This window comes from Arachis ipaensis, chromosome B6 (assembly GCF_059453495.1).
Source record: "Arachis ipaensis isolate K30076 ecotype BB chromosome B6, ASM5945349v1, whole genome shotgun sequence".
NCBI lineage: Eukaryota > Viridiplantae > Streptophyta > Magnoliopsida > Fabales > Fabaceae > Arachis > Arachis ipaensis.
In genome coordinates this window covers 10,890,991-10,913,448 of record NC_142441.1, presented here as the reverse complement: position 1 = coordinate 10,913,448, position 22,458 = coordinate 10,890,991, and the positions used below count along the sequence as shown (strand labels likewise).

Here is a 22,458-nt window from a genome sequence, read left to right as displayed (position 1 = left end):
ATTGCATTAGAAGAAAGGTATTTAAAATTTGTAAAAAAAAAAACCTTAAAAACAGATGATTTGATGTATTAGAATATTTTTAATATTAATTTCAATTTTAACTTTATTTTGAACATTTATAGAACTATTTGTTATAAATAGTGATTTAAAATTAAAAATAAAACTTATTCTTTTAATGTTTAGTTTTAATTCAATTAAAATTTTATATTTTTAATTATTTTATTAATATAATTATATGAATATCAAAATTTTAATAGTTATCTATTAAACTAAGATTATATCACTAAGATAATACTAATTTTATTTGATCAATTAATTTTAATATAAATTTTAATTTTAAATTAATTCACTTTTTAAAAATACACCCAATTAAAAATACTCTTAGTTTATTAATCGAGTCAATAACACTTTATATATAAACCCCCCTGTTTGAGACCACTCATATTGAATTCAACGTGTGGAAGTACCTAATAAATTGCAAATATGACCTTTTTGGGGGGATGAAATTGGCGTTGCTTATGAAATAAAAGGACAGTTTGATTTGCGTTCAACTATAAAGCATGGACCATATTTTGAATATGATATTTATTTGATATTTATTTAATATATGTATTTTTTATATTTAATTGTATTTTAATAAAAAATATAAAATATTTTTTAAATATATATTGACATATTTAAATATTATTATATATTAATTATATTTAATTTTATTTTTAATTTATATTTTTAAAATAAATTTAAAAATAATATATTATTATTTATTAATACAAAAAATATTTTAAAATTAACAAAACATTAAAAATAGTTAAAATATATAATTTATATTTTAATATAAATACAATATTAAAATGTTACTATAAATTATTTTAAAAATATTTTATATTTTATACACATGTGATGTTTCTTATCTTAAAAAAAATTAAAATTTGCGCATCCACATATTTCATATTCTATATTGTATTGTATCAGTATCACCGTCCATGCCTGATGGGTGTTTAACCAGCCATAGTTATCAAATTACAACTTTAATATCCATTTTTTCCTCTAAAGGTGTTCGTGAGTTTTGCATGATAATAAATTGCAAGAAAGAAACACCTATCATGTTTACTTGTGCAAGAGTCGATTGCATAAGATCCCCAACTACAAGAGATTCTTGATGTGAGACAACCTAATCGAACTAGTTTGGCCTGAAGAATGCATGAGGGAACAATCTGGAAAGAAGTGTATTTTTGGCTTTCACAATCAAGAAATACACTCCATAACAGGGGATGTGAATTACCGCCAAGCAAAAATACCTGCATTATTGTAAGGATAAAAAATAATGACTGGGTTTATATCAATATAGTATTGGAGAAATGATAATACTACTCAATTAATACTATAATATAATACTATTTACTTAAAATTATGTAGTATCATAAATTCATAATACATGATACTCACCAGAGAGGAGCCCACTTGTTATTTAGCTCAAGAAATGGGTATGGCCACCTGTTATATAAGAAAGAAGATTACAACACAAGATAATAATTTAGTCCAAATTTTTAAATTATTTAATAAATTTTAAATATCAACTTCATATCAAAATAACTATAGGTGATTTTTACTATTTAGATATCATATTTTTAAAAGATGCGACACTAGTTGTAATAATATACAAAAGAGAAAAGACACATCAAATAATAAAGTACCATGGAAAACCACATGCGTGGATGGCCCATTGGAAAATAATGTAACCACAGCTCCAGATTACAAAATATGAGAATCTAAACCAAGGAAATGGCTAAAAATAAAGAATATGAAATATCATTAGTCCTTAGACAAATAAATGATTTGACAATTATAGAATTTCCTTTTCTTTTCTGGGCATATGATATACACTTACGAGATTATTCAGAGCTGTATCCAAGAAGAGGAAAACTACATTTAAAGCATGCATGCAACCCATCAACTGCCAAGCATACAACAACAAAATTATTAAAAAAAAAATATCCTTTATTCAACAGAGATTAATTAAGATGTGCAATGACTAGATAATTCCCAATTAAGATTGAATGCACAAATACACATCAAATGAAAGAAAATTTAAAGTCATCACACTCACCATGTTTAGTCTTAAGTGAGATATAGATAAGAATGGGACTATAACAACCCAAAATACAACGTCTGTTAGGATCACAGCCCCTGCACATGTCTGTTAAAATATGCAGAATATCAGTTCAAAACTATATATATATAATATATTAGCAAACTCATTTAATCACTATGTTTTCAATGTGATTATTTCTGTCAACAGAGTCACGTTTAGATCTTCAAGGGCAATCTAGCATATCATCAAGTATCAATTTTTATTGGAATATTTTCCAAAACAAATATATATATATATATATATATATAAGACCCAATGTATGTTGATTAGTTGACTTTGATCAACCTGATATGTGGTTTGCACTAAGTAACCCAAGAAACCTGCTCTTTGTTGAAACTCCACTTTTGCATAGCGGCTTTCTAACTTAACAGAACCATTTGTTTGTTTCACACTGTCAATGGTTGCTTTGCTACAGAAATTCCAACATCCATGTGCAGAAACTATGGTCCCCATCTAATGCATATGTAAAGTTCAAAGTTAGATGCTAATTAGATGCCTTAATTATCTTACTTCCATTAAACAGATGGGATTGACATTATTCTTGTCATACCCCAAAATATATGATGACCAATGTGAAAGTCCACCTGAAAAAAACATACAATAAGATTCTTTATTTGTCTCAATGCATAGTATAAGAATAATGTAAGACACTAAGATCAGTACTACTATATGCTTGACATGTAATGAATGCATTTCTTAAATTTTTTTATCATAAAAACTCTGATATCATATAATCATAATACTATTTGTCCCAAAAATTTAAGTTCATAAGAACAGATACATGAATGGTTGATCGCTAATTCTTTCAAAATAAATCCAACAATACTTATAAAACATTGGAGTACATAAATTGGAAGGAAAAGAATATAGGAACATACTCAGTGTAGTAAACAAAGATGGTTGCATCGTACGTGACAACATCCCAGGCTAAGAAAAGAACCATGATCACAAACGAAAGGAAACGTGTGAGTAAGAGCCAGAAAGGGTTCAATCCAACCCAACAACTGGTCCATAACTGAGAGGTGCTAACATGGCCGGAGGGCAAAACGGTCACAACAACTTCATTGTCAGGTTGAGTCACAAGAAGGCTCTCATACATGCTCTCAAAAACTCTATTGGAGGCACCTTCATTCATCCACAGCACCCATAATGCACCTACAAAGGCCACACAAACAATACCAAAGCACACTATGTCATACCATTCTATCTCTAGTGCCATCTTTTTGATGAATAAGCATTTTCTTCAACTCAGAGGACTTGGTTTTGTGAGCATGTCTTGGTTCTTGAATTTTCTAAGTGGACTGGTAGATTTGAATTTGACCATCAGGTTTGAGACCTTTCAGTATGAACAAATCAAATAGCAATGTTATATAGTCAGCCAATATTATTATTTTAAATTAATATTTGACTAGTAATAATTTATATTTATATTTATTAGAATTTATATATCTAAATTAACATAATTTTTATCTATATTTATTAAAATTTATATACATAAATTAATTAAATTTATTAATTAAAAATAATATAACATTTATGCTAACTAAATACTAGCTAAAATTACTAAAAACTGCTTGCCAGCAAATTTTTTTTTTCAGATGAAATATTTACTCATAATGGAAAGCAAAATAATAGAGTCGGAAGTTCGACCTTATAAATGGTGATTGATTTTTTTTTGTTTGTCCTTTTTTTTTCCTTTCATTCAATTTATGATAAAAACAGAACAACAGAAATATTCGCCACTTAGAAGTTAAAATACAACACGTAATTCTGTTTTTGTTCATGAAATACAACACGTAATTGATGAAGTGTATGAGAGTTGAATACAGAACTCTCGTTTTCGTCTTTTTGGTAATTTTTGAATACAGAACTCTAAACCCACTAGGCTAGTAAATTGAACTTTGGGCTTATGATTTTAGGCCTTTTTTGACAACTTTTTATTACTCTACATTTGTGACCAAAATTACAATAATTACAGTATTCATTCCAAAAACCAAAAATACAAATACAAGAGTGGAGAAGGTAGAAAATTTCACGAACTTCGTGTGTGAACTGTCGGGGAAAGCACGATTGAAAGGCGGATGCGAGACGGCTTTGTCCGGGGAGGTGCGGCAAGGCCGCATGGACCCAGAGAAGAGGCAAGGTCAGAGGGGGAACTCCTCCACAGGTCCATCAAAAAAGTGAGAAAGCTAGGGGAAGGAGAAGAATTCACAGGAGGCACGGCCCCAGTACCTCGAGTTGAAGAATGGATGGAGGAAGGGGAGTGTCAAGTGGCCAACTCTGCTCCAATCACGTTGAACCCACCAACTGGAGCTTGGGGGGAAGGCGAGAAACTTCGTTCTTTTGCCTAGGCAGTTAAAGCGGAAAAAAGTGTTGATAAAGTCGAACAGGAGGCAAGAGCCATGGAAGAAGAATCAAGCGAAGATGAAGAAGTCCATCCTGATGTCACCATTGAAAAAACTGCTAGCGGGATTTATAACTTGGTGATCAACGAAGCAGTTAAAAGAGAAATATGCAAGGACTGGTGGGAATCCATCATCGTAAAGCTTCTGGGCAGAAAGATCTCACTACTGGCTCTAGAGAGGAGACTAGAATCAATGTGGGGTAAGTATGGGAGCATTGATGTCATTGACCTGGGGAACGACTTCTTTCTGGTCAAGTTCTACAACTCTGAAGACTTAGATTATGCTCTCATGGAGGGACCATGGAAGATTCTAGACCACTACCTGACGTTAAGACTATGAAAACCAGAGTTTAACCCTCAAACAGCAACCATTAACAATATTGCTGTGTGGGTAAGACTTCCTGGTTTGGCGATAGAATACTACAATAGAACAATTCTGGAGAAGATAGGAAGCATTGTGGGAAGAACTTTGAAGGTGGATACGAATACGAAAAGCGTCTCCAGAGGAAAATACGCAAGAATATGCGTAGAGGTGGATCTAGACAAGCCCCTGGTATCCCAGTACCAGATTAACGGAGCCACATATCTGGTGGAATATGAAGGCCTACATTTGGTGTGTTTCCAGTGTGAAAAATTTGGACATGATAAAGCTGTTTGTCTAGATCTCAAAAACCTCCCAAATGCAGGAAATAATGAACAGATGAACAGGATGGAAGATCAAGCGACGAGAGAGAAGGTTGAAGGAAAGGGCAATAATGAAAAAACGAAAGAAAACAAGGGTAAGGAAGTCACTTCTGAAGATCCACACGGCTATGGCCCTTGGATGTTGGTACAACGTACACAACGTGAAAGGAAATCTGCCAAAAACAGTGAATGTACAAGTAGTGGGAGTGCACAAAAAGGAAAGGAGAAGGATGATAATAATGGTAGACAAAAATCCCGCTTTGCAGTGCTGCAGGAGGTCGTTATGGAAAAAGAGAATGAATCAGAAGCATCCAAAGAAAACAACAATACTACTTCACTGAGCCAAAGAAATAACAACAAAGAGAATGAAGAAGGGAGAAACCAGAGAGAACCTAACAGAGAGGCAAGTCTGCAACCCTCAAAATCTGCATCCGGCCCTAAAATCATTAGCCCAAAACCTGCACATGACCAGACCAAACCAGCAACCCAACCCACTATAAATGGCCAACCCAAAATTAATAGCCCAAAATCTGCTCACAATCTGCCCCAAACACTGAGCCCAAAAGAATGTAACCCAATAACAGACCCAACCATAACCCAAACAGAAAAATAACTTGAACATACTACAGAACCACACACCATTGATCACATGAAAATAATGGAAGAACCTAAGCATTATCAGGAGAATTAGGCATATACTAATCCAGAACCAGCTTCCCAGCAATCTGAGATGATTACTTCTGGGTTGGTGGTAGAGGAACCCGAAAAACCTCCAGACCCAACAGACTTAACACACATGGATTTTGGATCAGTGAATAGCAATGTGCTTGTTGAGGCTATGGAGATTTTTGAAAAAGAAGTATGTGAAGCAAAGACCCATGAGAGAACCTCTCCACGCAATGTGGAGAAAATGCAATGCCAATGATAGGACCTAAGGCCCTTTTTGAGACTTTGGAGCTGAGAGCTAAGTGGTAGTTATCTATCCCCCCTTCTCTTGATCATGAAAATCCTCTCTTGGAATATTCATGGAGCGGCTAATAAGGCTACTATTCGCACGCTCAGAGAACTGTGGTTCCAAAAAAAACCTGATATGGTGATACTAGTAGAAACAAAGTGCAGTGGGTCCAGAGCAAAAGAAGTTATCAGGGAGATGGGGTTTGCCTATTACGTCATTGAAGATGCTGAGGGCTTCTCCGGAGGTATATGGGTTTTGTGGAAAATCAACTATCTGAGGGTGAGAGTCTTGAAATCTCATAAACAATTCATTCACATGGAGATTACTGATCTGGATCAGAAAAACTGGAACCTCTCAGCTATTTATGCCAGTCCACAGGAAGGGAACCGAAAGGAGCTATGGGAAAACTTACAAGCTATAGCTACACATATGAGACATCCTTGGATGTTGATAGGAGACTTCAACGACATCGCAAAGGAACACGAGAAAAAGGGTGGCACAGGATCGAACGAACATGCGTGCAAGAGATTCAAAAGGAGAATGGATAGTTGCAACCTGATGGATTTGGGGTATGTAGGAACAAAATATACTTGGATAGGTGGACAAAAGAATGGTCAGCAATGGGTCTTCAAGAGGTTAGACAGAGCTATTGCTAACCCAGACTGGAGAATGATGTTTCCAAATGCACATATTGAAATCTTTCCCAGAATTCAGTCTAATCATCACCCAATCTTGGCGATCCTGAGCCCAAACTGTAACACACTTGGAGAAAAACCATTCCGTTTTGAAGCTATGTGGTGCACTCAAGAAGACTTCTCTAATTTTGTAGAGCAAGTGTGGAAGGAAGACATTAAATTTCCAGAAGCCCTCAAGAATCTCACTGATTGCTTGAAGAAGTGGAACACAGAGGTTTTCGAAAATATTTTTCGTAGAAAACAAAATATCCTAAACAGACTCAGTGGTATACAAAAATAAAATACCTACAGCAAAAATAAATTCCTGTAGAAACTGAAAAAGGAACTTAATGCTGAATTAGAAGGAATTTTGGACCAGGAAGAAATTTTATGGCTTTAAAAATCTAGGCAACAGTGGATGGTGGAAGGCGACAGGAACACAAGATTTTACCACACAAAGACTCTAGTGAGAAGAAGAAAAAATAGAGTGCTTAAAATCAGAAATGAGAATGGGTGCTGCATTGAAGACCCTGAAATGATCAAGAAGCTAGTTATGGAGTTCTTTGATAAGTTTTATGAAGAGGAGAATTTCAACCGACCCATCATGATAACCTTCCACAACCCTCCTAGTCTTAATTGCAACCAAAGAAGAAATATGGAAATCATACCTTCTCATTGGGAGATTGAAGCCGTTATTTTCAACATTGGATCCCTCAAGGCACCTGGAGAAAATGGTTACCCTGCACTTTTCTATAAAGAAAACTGGAGCCTTCTAAAAAGTTCGGTGTGCAACTACATTCAATCTTTGTGGAGAAAACCGGAGGCCATCAGACACATAAATAAAATCCTCTTGACACTGACTCCCAAAACAAACCAGCCTGAATTTGTTTCTCAATTTCGCCCGATAGCCCTTCGTAACGTCATCTACAAGTACCTTGCCAAGATTCTTGTCAGCAAAATTAAACCAACCTTATCAGAGAGAATCTCCCCCAATCAATCCAGTTTTGTCCCTGGACGCTTTATACATGACAACATCATAATAGCTTCTGAAATGATCCATAGCATGAAAAGAATGAAGGGGAAGAATGGTTTCATGGCAATCAAGATTGATTTTGCCAAAGCTTATGATCGTTTGAATTGGAACTTTCTTCATCAATGTCTAGTGGAGTATGGCATTTCAGACAGGATTTTAACTCTGATCATGGCATGCGTATCCAGTACGGAGTACCAGATACTTTGGAATAGGGGAAAAACAGAAAAATTCACACCAACTAGAGATATTAGGCAGGGAGACCCTATATCTCCCTACCTTTTCGTCATCGCCATGAATAAACTCTCAATGCTCATTGAAGATGGAGTTGAAGAAGGAAATTGGAAACCCATGAAGGCTGGTAGAGAGGGACCAATCATATCCCACCTTCTTTTTGCAGATGACCTCCTATTATTTGCAGAAGTCTCAGAAAATCAAATCAGGAGAATTTTGAGGATGCTCCAAATTTTCAGTAAAGCATCAGGTCTCATTATAAGCAAGGAGAAAACATCTATTCTGTTCTCCAAAAATGTGGAAATGGATACGAGAAATAAAGTTATGAGAACATGTAGCTACAGAGAGGTTCCATGTCTAGGAAGATACCTAAGAACCCTTCTAACCAACAGCAAAAAGAACAAGGACAACTATGGCAACATTATTGAAAGGGTGCACAGCAGAATAAAGGGCTGGAAAACCAGTTGTCTCTCCTTAGCTGGTCGTATCACTCTTGCACAATCAGTCATTAACCCAGCTCTAAACTTCAATATGCAGCATGGAAAATTTTCTATTGGAGTGTGTAAAGAAATTGAAAAATGCCAGAAAAAATTCATTTGGGGGGGAGAACAAAATACTAGAAGGATTCATGACATCAGATCGAACACAAAAGATTAAGATCTTCATGTGGCTAGTTGTTCACAACAGACTCATGACATCAGATCGAAGAAATCGAATGTTTGGAGCCAACCCAAACTGTCATATGTGCACTCAAACCATTGAAACTATCCTTCATACTCTCAGGGATTGTCCAGCTGCATCCAGGATATGGTCACAACTCAAATCCGGTGCACATACTAGAGTTCTTCAGAGCTCCCTTCGAGACCTGGATCCGCTGGAATCTAACCGTGGAAGCAGTTTCAAATTCCAAAACCCAATGGAAAACCATCTTTATGGTTACTTGCTGGTGGCTATGGTTCTGGAGAAATAAGAAAATTTTTGCTCCCCCTTTTAAAAGGCCACCGAAAACAGAATGCATCATCATGGATTACATCCAAAGGTTGGATAAAGCTTTCAAAAAAGAAAATCTCATCCAAAACGTAAGAAAAAGGGAGATTCTAATAGGCTGGTCTCCTCCCTCTGAACTATGGATAAAGATTAATGTGGACGGCCCTGCCTGCGTAACCACTGGGAGGGCTGGCTGTGGAGGCATTATTCGAAATTATCAAGGAAGATGGCTAGCAGGATACATGATGAACATTGGAACATGTTCAGCATTTAAAGCAGAACTTTGGGGCGTTTTCCAGGGACTTAAAATGGCGTGGGACCTAGGATTCAAAAAAGCTATCCTGGAGACAGATTTTAGAGCAGTGCTGCAAACTCTGCAGAAGAAGTAAGAAATCCAGAATCATCCGGAGGCTCTGGTCAGAAGCATCGGTCAGATCGTGAAGAGAGACTGACAGTTGAATATAAAATATATCTATAAAAAAGCCAATAGAAGTACAGATTGACTTGCTAAGAACAACTTAAAAACTTTTTTAGGATTTCACTTCTTTGACCTTCCCCCACTTGAGTTAAGGCACATTATTGATGATGATAGTAGAAGAGTTTTATTACCTCTTATAATCTCTCGTTTAAAGTTTTAGTTTTTGTTTTCTTGGGCTCTAAACCTTTTGTAAACCAAAAAAATAAAAAATTACAAATACAATAATTAGACGTTGCTGGATTTTCTGCCGATATTATGATTATGATTCTATTAAAAGAAAAGTCGCTTAGTCGTTGTTGTTATCAATTATCGTTGTTGAACCCCTTACATATATAAACTTGGATTATTAAGTTGACCAAATAGAACATTTTTTAGATATAATTGTCCTTTTCAGGAAATTTAATAAGATAATTTATGTAAAACTCAGTTACACAAAAGATATATTAGGAGATAAACTTCAAGTCAATTTTCATATTTTTAAAAGAAATAGTTATGTTACGTGTACATTAAAATTAGTTATTAAAATTAGTCATCAATATAAAATACATATTATAATACAAATATATATTAAAAATAAATTAAATTATATACATACACAAATATATTAGTATCTGATTTTAGTGGCTGACTTTAGTGTACAAATAGCATTATTGAGGAAAAAAAAAGACACACGTCGTTTTTACTGTCTTCATCATCCTTTTATCGCAAAATGTAAAAGATCTTTCTGTATGTGTTAATCGTTTGGTTGACTTTAATATTCTACAATCTACACTACGAACTGCAGTACTAACAGCATTTTTTTTCCTCGGTGCTAAGTTCATGTTCAATTTTTCTTCTGCTAATGATGTATTATTGGATGCATAATTCATTAAATTATTATATATAAAAATAAATAATAAATAGGTTCTTGATTTTTTATTTTTTAAAATATAAGACATTTAAATTTTTTTGAAAAATTAATTTATTTTTATATATTTTAAATAAAAAATTTAAATATTTTGTATTTTAAAAGATTAAAAATATTTTTATATTTTTAATTAATTAAAAATTTATATGTTCTTAAATTAAAAAATTAAGAATTTTTTTTTCTTATAATAATCAACTCTTTAGGGTCAACTATGGCTGCTATATGTCCCTTCATTTAAAATTCACGTGCTTCTGGGGTTCAAAAATTGACAAATAATGATTAATTAAATTATACACAAAGTCTCATCTCATCCCATAGCTAGTTTCAATAGTGTAGTATAATGTCCAACATGTGCATGTGACCTTCGCATGAAGTAGGGTTGGCAAACTGATTGACTCATCTCATTTAAGTCTGTTTAAATTTGTGGATTAAACAGTTCGGATGAATTATATATTAAGTATATACGAATTTTTTAAAATAAAAGTCTAATTCATATAAGATAAATTTGATTGTCTAAGCGAATCGATCTGTTTATTTTTTATTTTTATTTTTTGAATAGACAATTTTTAATTAAAAATAAAAATTTGAGCTAAAATATTAATTTTGTGCCAATTTTTTGTCCATTTAATAAATTATTAGTTAAAACATGAGATATTTAGATTGGATTTTAAAAAATTAAAAAATAATGAAAACTTTAAACAAATTAACCCACTTAATCAAGAGTTGATTGACTAAGTGTTAGTTTAGATTAGCTTTTTTAGTGAAAAAAGTACCTTTCTTTTTGTTAAAATAAAATAATTTTATTCAATTTAAAATTTATTTAGAATTTGGATACGTCTTTTAAAAAAAATTATTTTTATTAAAAGAAAAAAATAAATTTTTTTAAAAACTAACAATATTTTATAAAAATAAAAAATAAAAATGTTTTTAATATTTTATTTTTTTTATTTATTCAAATATAAAATAATTTTTTGTCTGTTAAAAATTTTTTTTAAAAGAATAAAAATACTTTTTTTTAAAATTAATCTAAACTAACCCTAAACCTATTAAATATCGTATTTTGTGGTTTTATTTTTAGAATCAAAACTCTTATATTTAATAATAAAAAAATTAATTAAAAATTATTAAAAATTATTTTATTTAATATTTATTATTTATTATTAAAATTAATAAATATTAAATAAAATAAATTTAAACTTTTTTTTAGGTCTCTTACAATTTTCACTATTTTGAGCGTCCTAACATAAAGTGGTTTAGAAGTTTGAAGCTAAATCTAACTGGAAAAACATATTCGGAATAACATGAATATAAACAATGTTAATAAGAGAAAATCTAGCCACATACACATATGCTAATTATAATTGGACAGTTTGTATTATTTATTAGTTATATTACATTATTGGGCACATTGGGATTTTAATAAACTCTAATAAATAATGTACATGTGAAGTGATGTGTACCTTATGGACAGATAATATGTGATTTGTCCCCCTGCTTCCTGGCCTTTTGTACTTCCCAATGGGCTTTTGTACTCTTACAATATAACAATTTTCTAGCTTTATTAAGTTATTAGAAGTATGAGATCATCACTTTACATAAAAAATTATTTGGAGAAGATTTCTTTGGGGGGTAAAAAATCCCAAATGCGCCGAGGGGAGACCATTTTTACCCAAATCCGTCAAATAAAAATCTGAGATATCAATCTACCAAAGAACACTTTTATATAATTCGAATTAGAATTACACATAATTCGAATTGATACACTTCGAATTACTTTCAAGCACTATTCGAACGTAGTTCGAATCAACTAGCATCGAATTATGCATGCATGGTTCGAATTATATTAATTCGAATTACTTAGATCACGTGACTTAGGGGAGTTCGAATCGAATTGATTCGAATTACTCTCAGATTGCAACAAGTTGTAATTCGAAACGTATTGATTCGAATTACTCACATTTCGGCACAATAGGTAATTCAAACCTTATTGATTCGAATTACAAGTGAATGCCCTATAAAAGGAGTTCGAACCTAGTTCATTCGAATCAGTTTTCCAATCTCATACCCCACAAAATTCCAGAGAAAGCGACCCAAAACCGGCCCGAAAAAGTCTGTAGCAGCATACTTAGGCGATGGGGGACGATCCGGGAAGGCTGTATCGACTGGATGGAGTCGCTCATATAGCCGGGGTGATCAACGACGAGGTTGGTGGTTTATGATGGTGGTTTATTATATTTGTATATGTTAGTGGTATTGTAAATCGGTATTTAATGTGGTTTATGATAGCGGTTTTAAATGCGGTTTTATTGGGAGTTTATGTCAGTGGTTTTGGTTAGTTGTAGTGCATGCGGTTTATGTAAGTGGTTTTGCCCGTGATTTTTGTAAGTGGATTTTCCCGTGGTTTAATGAGTGGTTTAATGAGTGGTTTTGCCCGTAGTTTTATTAAGTGGATTTGCATGTGGTTTACTTTTCTAATATTTTGGATTCGGTTTGAGTGTGCGGTTTTGCTTGCGGTTTTGCTAGCGGTTCAGTAGAATTTACTTTTGCATGTGAAATTTAGATGCGGTCTATATTTGCGGGTTTTGTTTGCAATTTTTGTTGTGGACTGATATATCTCCAATTGCATTTTTTTTGGTTACTTGGTTACGTCGTGAATTTTATCCGTTAGTGGTATTGTGAGTCGTTCTAATTATGCGGTTCATGTAATGCGCAGCCTCGGCGTTGCATATCGAGCATGCAGCGGCAGCAGGGGATGCGACTTGATGAGAGGTACGTTCCGTACTTGCAAATGGCAGGACTATACCATCTTGCGAGACTGAACGACAGATGGTTCCGATTGGACGAGTCCCTCGTCAGTGCATTCGTGGAGCGGTGGCGTCCGGAGACGCACACGTTTCACATGCCCTTTGGCGAGTGCACCATCACACTTCAGGACGTCGCGTACCAGTTGGGGTTGCCAGTGGACGGACATTATGTCAGCGGTTGCCTGACAGACTTCCACGTATACATAAAGGGTGGCAGGCCAGCTTGACAGTGGTTCCATGAGTTGCTTGGTGTGTTACCTCCCGCGAACCAAATACAAAAGTTCGCAGTGAACTGTACCTGGTTCCAGGAGACTTTCGTAGAGTGCCCCGAGGGGGCAAATGAGGAGACGGTCAGGCGCTATGCCCGTGCCTATATCATGATGTTGTTGGGCACCCAGCTGTTTGCCGACAAGTCCGGCAATCGTATTCATATCAGATGGTTACCGTTTGTGGCTAGGCTTGAGGAGATGGGTGGCTATAACTGGGGGTCGGCGGCACTAACATGGTTGTACCGGTGCATGTGCCGAGTGGCCAACAGACATGTAGTGAAGTTAGCTGGGCCGTTACAGTTACTTCAGTCTTGGATCTTTTGGCGTTTTCCTGGTTTTAGGCCTGCTGGGTATGATGCGTTTAGCTGGCCCCTTGCCTCGAGGTACGACTATCGTATTGTACTATTTATCTTTATTTGATTTATTGTCAATTACTCATGCAATTTTATGCCTTTTAGAATTATTCACTAATGCAGTACCGTGTTTAATTTCCTACGCAGGTGGTCAGGTTACAATCCTGGGATTAGCGAGAAGGGACCTCGGGTGCAGATGGCTCGACTGAGGATCGACTTGTTACAGGCTCGGGATGTAAGTAAGCTATTCTCGTATGTATAGTTAATGCTTCTTTCAGTTTATATGGTTTAACGAATTCGTCAAATGGGTTTGACTTGCTTTTTTCAGTTTATATGGATGCCCTATAGCACACCCGACGTCCTCCAGGTTGTCCATCTGGAGGTCTTGGAGCCTCGGCATACGATGTTATGGCGGTGTGTGACGTTCCTGATATATTTTGCGGTGGTTGAGTGGCATCAGGTTGATAGAGTGTTACCGCAGTTCGGCGGCGTACAGCCTCCCCCGCATCCCGCCCTGAACATCGACTTCTTGATGTCGAAGGACGGGAGATGTGGTGACCGTTGGTTCCCGTCCCATTTACAGCATTGGCACCTTCACTGGGAGACACGTGCGGACCACGTGTTACGATTCGACGTTGTTGCTGACCCGGGACCTTCACATGAGTTCTTGGCCTGGTGGCATCAGCATGGGAAGAGGTTCTTGTCACCTGAGATGTACCTGGGGGATCCGAGAGGTATTCCTATTCTGGTTGAGGCGACGCAGAGGGGTGCCGGCCGAGTTCCAGATATGGACCGAGTTGACGGCGTTCCTGACAGGCGTCGGGTTGAGAGGAGAGCTCGAGTCGGGACACGTCGTAGCCAGCGTGAGTGGAGATGACTGGATCAGGCTATGGAGGAGGGTGATGAGGCCGGGAGGGGCGGTGGTCGACGACGAGGGCGTGGAGGCAGGCGGAGGGGGCTGGTTCTAGGCAGGATATGCCTGATCGTGTTGATCATGCCGTTGGAGTAGGGGCTGCAGTGGGGGGTGTTAGGCCCGCTCATGGCGGACTTGGTGGAGAGTGGCATGGGTCCGATGTGGGACATCCATCGAGCCATGCTGACACCGGGCTTGGAGAGGGGCCTCTCGGAGATTACTTCGTTGGTGTTCCAGCTGATGACCAGGCTGGTCAGGAGACTACCCCATGGGTCATTCCGGGATCCATGTTTTCAGAGTTTCTTGCCGGTGATGGGATTGACGCGGATTTTGGTGTATCACATTTCCTAGATGAGATCACCACCATCATGCAGGAGGATGACGCTGCCCGTCGACGGGGACAGACATCGGGGACACAGACAGCGTTAGATGTCGATCTGAATAAGCCTCCCTCCATGGACCCTGTTCAGCCTTTCGCCTTGGGTGGGACCCTAGCATCCGCACGCACTGGTGCGTCACATTCAGTCGTCGGACCATCCTCGTCCAGGCCCATACATGTCCAGCCTATGGGGCCTGCCCAGCCACCCCCGGAGGACGAGGAGGACGAGATCGAGGACGAAGAGCCCCTTATCCGTAGAGGTCATAAGGCACGAGTTCCACGCCGTTGTGGCACGGGGTCGCACCTCTTTAGATGATTTGTGTATCGTTGTATATGTTATTTCCTGATCTTTGTTGTATGTTATATCGTTTTGTTATCGTTGTTGTATTTTATTTTGTTTGTCCATCAGATCATGCAAAAGTTTGTTTAACATTGCATTATTGTGTATTAGTCACGGTGAGAACATGTGTATTTTCCTTATGTATTTTATTTCCATAATAGCAAAACACGTCTAACATACATGTCTTCTACGAGACGGATTTTTCAACACTGAAAACTTACTAGTTAGGAAACCAAGTACATCTTTTTCTAGAAAAAAAGTACAGATGATCAAAGTAATACAAAGTAGAACACAAATCCAGACATAACTGTAAATATCACACTGGATGACTGGGTCCTCCAGCCTGTGGACAACTTCGGCGAGTGTGTCCGGGTTGCCTACAGAGGCCACATCTCTTGGGCCGGTTCGGATCTGCCTCATCCATATTGGTCCGTATCCGAGTGGACCTCGGACGACCCTCCCTTGCACGCCTCATATTCGGGTCCGGTATAACGATCGGGCCGTCATAAGGTGGCCAGAAACCCTCCGGGATGGGAGGAGTGAATCCCATCTGATATACACTGAAAACCGAACTAAGTCGATACACCGGGAGGACGTATGGCTGCCAAGTAACACGTGAGTAGGCACAGCATGCCAATGCGTGCGGACATGGAAAATGAAGTTCCTGGAAGTACCCACAATCACATGTCTGAGAACCCAGTGAGACCCTGTAGCTTCCCAGTGAGAACGAACCAGTCGGAGTCGTCTCTGCCACCGTGTACTCCGAGTTATCCCTGTCATATACAGTCACCGTGAAGTACCTAGCCGTCTTCAGATTGGCCTCGATACACTTTACCAAGTATTGACTGAATTGTTGTTCGGTACCCAGCTGTGCCTGTGCCTCCTTCCCCTTGCGGACAAATAGTTCAGCCAACCTGCTGTATGTGGCCTTCACCAACGAGCACACAGGGAGGTTCCTAACACCCTTAAGGATTAAGTTCACACACTTAGAGATATTGGTCGTCATGTGTCCGAATCTGCGCCTCTCATCACAATACTATGTCCACAACGAATACTCAATCCTGTTCGCCCAGTCACACATCGCCGGATTCTCAGAGCGCAGAATGTCAAACCAGTAATCGAACTCCACTTCGGTCTTTGCATATGCGGCATTCACAAGAAGCCTCCGAGCATCCTTGCCCTTGAAGGTGAGGGCAAAATTGGCTGCTACGTGTCGAATGCAAAATGCTCGGTATGCAGCCGGAGGTAGCCATCCCCCATCAGGAGCCTCAAGCGCGGCCTTGATGCCGTTATGCCTGTCCGAAATAACTAGCAGACCTGGCTGCGGTGTCACGTGCTGACGGAGGTGAGAGAGAAAGAAGGACTACAAATCAGTATTCTCACCCTCAACTAGTGCAAATGCCACAGGGAGTATGTTGGAGTTCCCGTCCTGTGCAATTGCGACAAACAATGTTCCCCTATACTTACCATATAGATCGGTGCCGTCAATACTCACCAACGGCTTGCAATGACAGAATGCCTCGATACAAGGTGGGAACGTCCAGAACAGCCTATGAAAATAAGCCTGAGACTCGTCCAACTGGCCCCCAACTCGAACAGGGCATGTCCGAAGGACTGCTACTGAACCAGGCATGGTCAACTGGACTCCTAACACCCACCTAGGGAGCTCGTTGTATGACTCATCCCAGTCACCATAGATGACGGCAACAGCCTTCTGCTTCGCCATCCAGACCCTCCTGTACGTTGGCCTGAATCCAAAGTGTGCGGCGGTGGCATTTAGGAGCACCTTGATGTTGACGGATGCATCAGCCCTCACCATTGGCATAATGAATGTCGCTATCACATGATAATCCAAACTCCTATGGTCGCTGGAGATAGAGGTGGCGAGACACGTATGCAGTCCGTTGTACCGTTTCACTTCCCAGATGCCCTTGCGCTGTCGGAGACTCAACCGAATCAACCATGTGCACCCATTCCCAAACTCAGAACACTTTCCCACATACCGGCGATAGTCAGACTCAACTACCTTATACTGTACCCCTCGGCGGATGTTGTAAGTCTTCACACTCAACAGGGCCTCATCTTTATCCTGAAACTGCTGACCAACCTGGAACTCTGTCATACCAGCAGACCCGTCCACATCTCTAGCGCCAAATCCAGCAGCCTGCCCAGGAAGCCCGTCCTGCCTCATGGCATCTAGGTCCAATGATGAAAAATGGGGTGGGTACTGTTGTGTCCCAGAACTAGATCCACCTGCAGCCCCTCTCGGGTCACTCGCTCCGAGATCATCGCCGCTGTCATCGACAATCAGATCCGGCTCAACATCATGGACCTCTGGATTATCAAACAATCCGTCTCCAACACCAGCTGGTGTAGCACAATGTACTGAGGTCGGAAGATGTTCCCCTGTACCAACCTCGTCGCCGACATTACCGCTGAGATCAACAGCGAACGAAGGGAAGGCAACAGGCTGGAGCGGTGGCTCGTACACAGGGACGGAGGAAGAAGCAACGGCAGGTCTCGAGCTAGAACCGGCAACCGTGGCTACAGCGCGTATTCCGGTTCGAACCTCCGAACTGGAAACCACATCAACCAACTTTGCCAACAGCTCTGGTGTCCTCACCTCCGAAAACTGCCGGCGACAATGAAACATGACCTGCAAGTCCTCATCACTCCCGATCGTGAAACAGTCATACTTCACGGTATCTTGGAGCACGGTAGTTGGAATGCAATAGAAAAACTTCTTAACCCTTTTCACACCATCCAGACCAAGTTTCAGCAATACAGAGCTAACAAGGTTATCATAGCTCGTCGTAGGCCTCGCGATAATACAGAGAGGATCCTTATCGGTGAACTTCACACCGGATCGAGTTTTTCTCTTAATCGATCTTCTGTGGTGAACCAACACTAGAAAACTATCCTCACCAGCTATCTGACCCCTCTATTGAGAGCAACTCACGTACACCTCACATATATAGAGCTATGCCTCACAGTAATTCGAATCAAGTCAATTCGCACTATATATACGTAATTCGAATTAACTCAATTCGAATTACTTTGAATTACCAAATGAGAGTAATTCGAATCAATTCGATTCGAACTCCCTTAAGCCACGTGATCTAAGTAATTCGAATTAATATAATTCGAACCATGCATGCATAATTCGATGCTAGTTGATTCGAACTACGTTCGAATAGTGCTTGGGAGTAATTCGAAGTGTATCAATTCGAATTATGTGTGATTCTAATTCGAATTTTCTTGATTCGAATTATATAAAAGTGTATTTTGGTGGATTGATGTCTCAGATTTTTATTTGGCGGATTTGGGTAAAAATGGTCTCCCCTTGGCGCATTTGGGTTTTTTACCCTTTCTTGGGGCTATACCAGATATATTATATGATTAGTTTTCAATATTACTATGTATATTTTTTATGACATTTTTGAAATGGAATAATACAATTAGGCTATAATTTTTATATATGAATAATTTTAATGTGAAATATAAAAATATTTTATTATTTTAATATTTTATATGATTGTGATAGTAACATATGTTCTATAATAAAAAAAATTTATTTATGAAAGAACAAAATATTATTGACATTTTATAATAAAAAATATTATTTTAATTGTTAAAATACAAAATATTAGTGACATTTTGTAAATGGCTATAGCAGTGTTTAACACATAACTTAGTTTATCATAAAAGATTTCACACTTAATAATACAATATAATAAAAAAAATTCATACAATTACAAATATATTAATAGTAAGCATTATTACATGAGTAATATCATTAGTTCATTATATGATATATTATTTTTCTGTATATATTTTTTATATATTTTATTTTTTATATTGAAAAATGATTAATAAAAAATAAAAATTATCTTTCACATTATAAAAGAATATACAAAAGATATATATACAAAAAAATAAAAAAATATTTCATCTTGTTATATTGTCCTGTCAATAAAATGATAATAAAGCTAAGATATGTTAAGCTAAAGTACATTTACATTACACTAAAAGGTGGGTAGAAAAAAAATTATTTTAAGAGAAAAAAAAAAGTTGATCTAGGTATAAAAAAATTAATTTCCTACCATTTTTTGTATTGTTGTTATTATTATTATTATTATTGATTTGTCCAGTATAACTCTAACGTTGTTACTAATTTTGAATATTCTAATTCATTTTTAGATGTTCTTTTTAGTAGGATTTTAAATATATCTTTAATATATAATTTTAAATCTTCATTTTAATGTTAATGCAATATTAAAAACAAATATTAAAAAAAAAAACCACATTGATTTATATTGATAAATAATTAGCTCATTCCTAATCAAATTCTTATCATTTATATATTAATTATTTCAAAAACTTCATCTATTCCAACTCATTTCTTAAAAGAAAATTAACTACAACAATAATAGTAATAGTAATACCTATGATATGAAAATCATTACCTGAAGCATATATGAAGATACGTGAATTTATAAGAAAGAGGAGGAGACAAAGAGAGAGAGAGAGATTTGCAGATGGAAAGATACAGCGAACAAGAAAGCTTAAACACATGCCACCGTTAACCACCGTGAAGCTACAACTAACTATTCGTGAACAAATTATAACTTGCAGAGAAGCTGCCATTAACCACCGTGAAACCACCGTCAACCACCAAGTTATGCCCACTCACGTAACCAGATTCATCTGAAGCAAGGTACAACGCCGCCTCCGCAATATGCCGAGCCTTCAACACCACCCCTTTCAGATTCGCATATTCCGAAGTAGAAGCTTCTACCTCATCAGGACCAAGATTAAACGGCTTACATGAAAGTGGCGTTGCAACTCCGTAAGGCGAAACACTATTAACTCTGATTCCATAACCGCCAAGTTCACTGCACGTCGATCTCACCAGCCCCAAGAGCGCGTGCTTCGACGTCGTGTAGTTGTGAGGACCCGTTCCGCCCAACGTGGCCGCCACGCTCGTCGTGCATATGATGGAGCCGCGGGTTTTCTTAGCAACCATGGCGCGTGCCGCGTGCTTTATCGTTGCCGCCACTCCGCGAACGTTGATGGCAATGGTGTTATCGAAATCTTTGAGATCAAGGTCGAGGATACCGGAAAGGGACCCAAGTATGCCGGCGTTGCTGAAGAGGATATCGATGCGGCCGTGCTTTTCCAACGTGAAATTGACGGTCTCTTCAACCTGATTCTCGTCTCTGACGTCACAGTGACGGTAGGTGATTCTATCTGAGCCTATTGAAGCTATGACTTGATGACCGAGATCGTCTTGAACATCGGCGGCGACGACATAGGCTCCGTTTTCGGCGAAGAGTCTCACCGTTTCTTCTCCGATTCCACTGGCTGCTCCGGTGATTAGAGCCACCTTACCCTCCAACCTATTGCAAGGTCAAAAAGTCAACGAAACAGAGATAGAACAGAACTAAGAAAGATTTGGGGGGGTTATTATTAATTACCTTTGCTTCTGCATTTGGACTGTGAGTTTCCTGGTTTGATGGAAGAGCTTTTCGTTTCCCAAAACCTGGAAACAAAGCTATTAGCTCCTGTGATATATGTTAAATATCTTTTTTATGTTTTTTATTAGGGTCTCTAATGCTACGTAGCCTTTATTTATAAGAATAGAAGAGCGCAAAGCTCTAGAAAAATGATGCCCCGCTACTCCTATGTGCTCCATTGTTCATTTAGAATCATCATTAAGTACAGCAATTTGTTTTAATCTTAGTAATCAATATCAATATTGTACTATTAATATTTTGTATGCATCTCTTTTTACACTTTTTGTACTTTTAATATTAAACGTAAGGGTTAATGTTAGGGAGATAAAAGAACGGTTAGAACTTGTCTTATTAAACATTCATTAATTATCGCAATTATTAATGAATGTTAAATAAGAAAATCAGCTAAACACAATCATAACTTATCTTATTTAGTATTCATTAATGATTGCAATAATTAATGAATGTTAAATAAGACAAGTTTTAACTGTTTTTTTTGTTTTCCTAACATTACCGAAATAAAATTATATGAAGTGATGAGAGAAAATTTAAAAAATTATACAATAAAATATATAAAAAAGTCTGTGTCAAAAATAGTACAAATAATATTTTAAAAAAAAATTATATCAATTTTATTTAAGGCTGGAAGTGAGTCAAGTCAGCTCATGAGTCAATTCGAGTTCGACTCGTTAATAGTTCGATAAGCTAAACTTGTGAGTTAGTGAGTCGAACTTGAACCTGAAATTAAGTTCATAAATTAAATTAGTTGAGTTTAAGTTTAAACAAGGTATGCTCATTAGCTCGTGAACTGGTTTATATATATATATATATATTTTATAGTAATTTTTTATATATAATTTTGATGTAAGATATAAATAAAAAATTTATAATTGATAGATAGTCAATATATAAAATTGATATTTTTAAATATATCTAAGTTATAATTTGAATTATAGATTATGTTATGTTATTTGAGTTAATTTATGAGTTCGAGTCAACTCGTAAGCTTTTGATGAGTCGGACTTGAATTTAAAAAATAGGCTCAATTATTAAAAATTTGAGCTGTAAACTGAACTTAATTTTCATGAGTCAAATTTAAATTTAATCTAACTCGATTCAACTCACTTCCAATCCTAAACTCTAAAATAATTTTAGTAAGATTTAGGTACGTTTAAGTTTTTTAAGAATATAACACGAAAAACTAAGGTTGCGATAAATAGGATTTAAATTTTATCCTAATCTTATTCAGTTATAAAATTTTTCTAAAACTCTATATTTTATTTGAAAATTTAAAATTTCTCCACTCGAACCTACTAGTAATAATAATTCTCCATTTACTGGTCGAGTCTATCCAACTTGTCTAACCAATAAAAATAATA

At 36.9% G+C, this 22,458-nt stretch overlaps 5 protein-coding genes and 2 pseudogenes across 5 annotated transcripts; 3 read left to right on the top strand and 4 right to left on the bottom strand.

Annotated features, from left to right (window-relative positions):
- Positions 1–949: 949 nt before the first annotated feature.
- Positions 950–3,472, bottom strand: LOC107648035 (protein rolling protein). Its single transcript, XM_016352063.3, has 8 exons — positions 3,031–3,472; positions 2,703–2,736; positions 2,438–2,605; positions 2,108–2,197; positions 1,889–1,954; positions 1,695–1,786; positions 1,447–1,494; positions 950–1,298 (listed from the first exon to the last, which is right to left on the bottom strand). Exons 1-8 carry the CDS (start codon positions 3,369–3,371, stop codon positions 1,181–1,183), a joined length of 957 nt encoding a protein of 318 aa, XP_016207549.1. The 5' UTR covers positions 3,372–3,472; the 3' UTR covers positions 950–1,180.
- A 761-nt stretch (positions 3,473–4,233) lies between these two features.
- Positions 4,234–6,165, top strand: LOC107646585 (uncharacterized; annotated as a pseudogene).
- A 165-nt stretch (positions 6,166–6,330) lies between these two features.
- LOC148554608 (uncharacterized) lies at positions 6,331–9,509 on the top strand. Its single transcript, XM_088490402.1, has 3 exons — positions 6,331–7,156; positions 7,397–8,695; positions 8,917–9,509. The coding sequence occupies exons 1-3, from the start codon at positions 6,331–6,333 to the stop codon at positions 9,507–9,509; spliced, it is 2,718 nt and encodes a 905-aa protein (XP_088346528.1).
- A 5,134-nt stretch (positions 9,510–14,643) lies between these two features.
- On the top strand, positions 14,644–15,539 carry LOC148554607 (uncharacterized; annotated as a pseudogene).
- Positions 15,540–15,879: 340 nt separating this feature from the next.
- Positions 15,880–16,569, bottom strand: LOC148554606 (uncharacterized). The gene has a single exon (XM_088490401.1). The coding sequence runs from the start codon at positions 16,567–16,569 to the stop codon at positions 15,880–15,882; it is 690 nt and encodes a 229-aa protein (XP_088346527.1).
- A 30-nt stretch (positions 16,570–16,599) lies between these two features.
- Positions 16,600–18,368, bottom strand: LOC148554605 (uncharacterized). Its single transcript, XM_088490400.1, has 5 exons — positions 18,349–18,368; positions 17,671–18,139; positions 17,474–17,622; positions 16,954–17,221; positions 16,600–16,899 (listed from the first exon to the last, which is right to left on the bottom strand). The coding sequence occupies exons 1-5, from the start codon at positions 18,366–18,368 to the stop codon at positions 16,600–16,602; spliced, it is 1,206 nt and encodes a 401-aa protein (XP_088346526.1).
- Positions 18,369–19,990: 1,622 nt separating this feature from the next.
- Positions 19,991–21,346, bottom strand: LOC107646034 (short-chain dehydrogenase reductase 3b). The gene is made up of 2 exons (XM_016350219.3): positions 21,041–21,346; positions 19,991–20,962 (listed from the first exon to the last, which is right to left on the bottom strand). The coding sequence occupies exons 1-2, from the start codon at positions 21,052–21,054 to the stop codon at positions 20,167–20,169; spliced, it is 810 nt and encodes a 269-aa protein (XP_016205705.2). The 5' UTR covers positions 21,055–21,346; the 3' UTR covers positions 19,991–20,166.
- Positions 21,347–22,458: the final 1,112 nt, after the last annotated feature.

Coding starts and splice junctions, on each gene's coding strand:
- LOC148554606 (XM_088490401.1), bottom strand. CDS start 16,569: ATGACGACCAATATCTCTAAGTGTGTGAACTTAATCCTTAAGGGTGTT.
- LOC148554608 (XM_088490402.1), top strand. CDS start 6,331: ATGGTGATACTAGTAGAAACAAAGTGCAGTGGGTCCAGAGCAAAAGAA. Junction 7,157..7,396: donor TATCCTAAACAGACTCAGTG/GTATACAAAAAT, acceptor GCTGCATTGAAG/ACCCTGAAATGATCAAGAAG. Junction 8,696..8,916: donor AAAATTTTCTATTGGAGTGT/GTAAAGAAATTG, acceptor TCATACTCTCAG/GGATTGTCCAGCTGCATCCA.
- LOC107648035 (XM_016352063.3), bottom strand. CDS start 3,371: ATGGCACTAGAGATAGAATGGTATGACATAGTGTGCTTTGGTATTGTT. Junction 2,198..2,437: donor TAGTGCAAACCACATATCAG/GTTGATCAAAGT, acceptor ATATTTTAACAG/ACATGTGCAGGGGCTGTGAT. Junction 1,955..2,107: donor CTCACTTAAGACTAAACATG/GTGAGTGTGATG, acceptor TATGCTTGGCAG/TTGATGGGTTGCATGCATGC.
- LOC148554605 (XM_088490400.1), bottom strand. CDS start 18,368: ATGATAACCTTGTTAGCTCT. Junction 18,140..18,348: donor ATGATAACCTTGTTAGCTCT/GTATTGCTGAAA, acceptor TGTGGTTTCCAG/TTCGGAGGTTCGAACCGGAA. Junction 17,222..17,473: donor GGCATCTGGGAAGTGAAACG/GTACAACGGACT, acceptor CGAGCTCCCTAG/GTGGGTGTTAGGAGTCCAGT.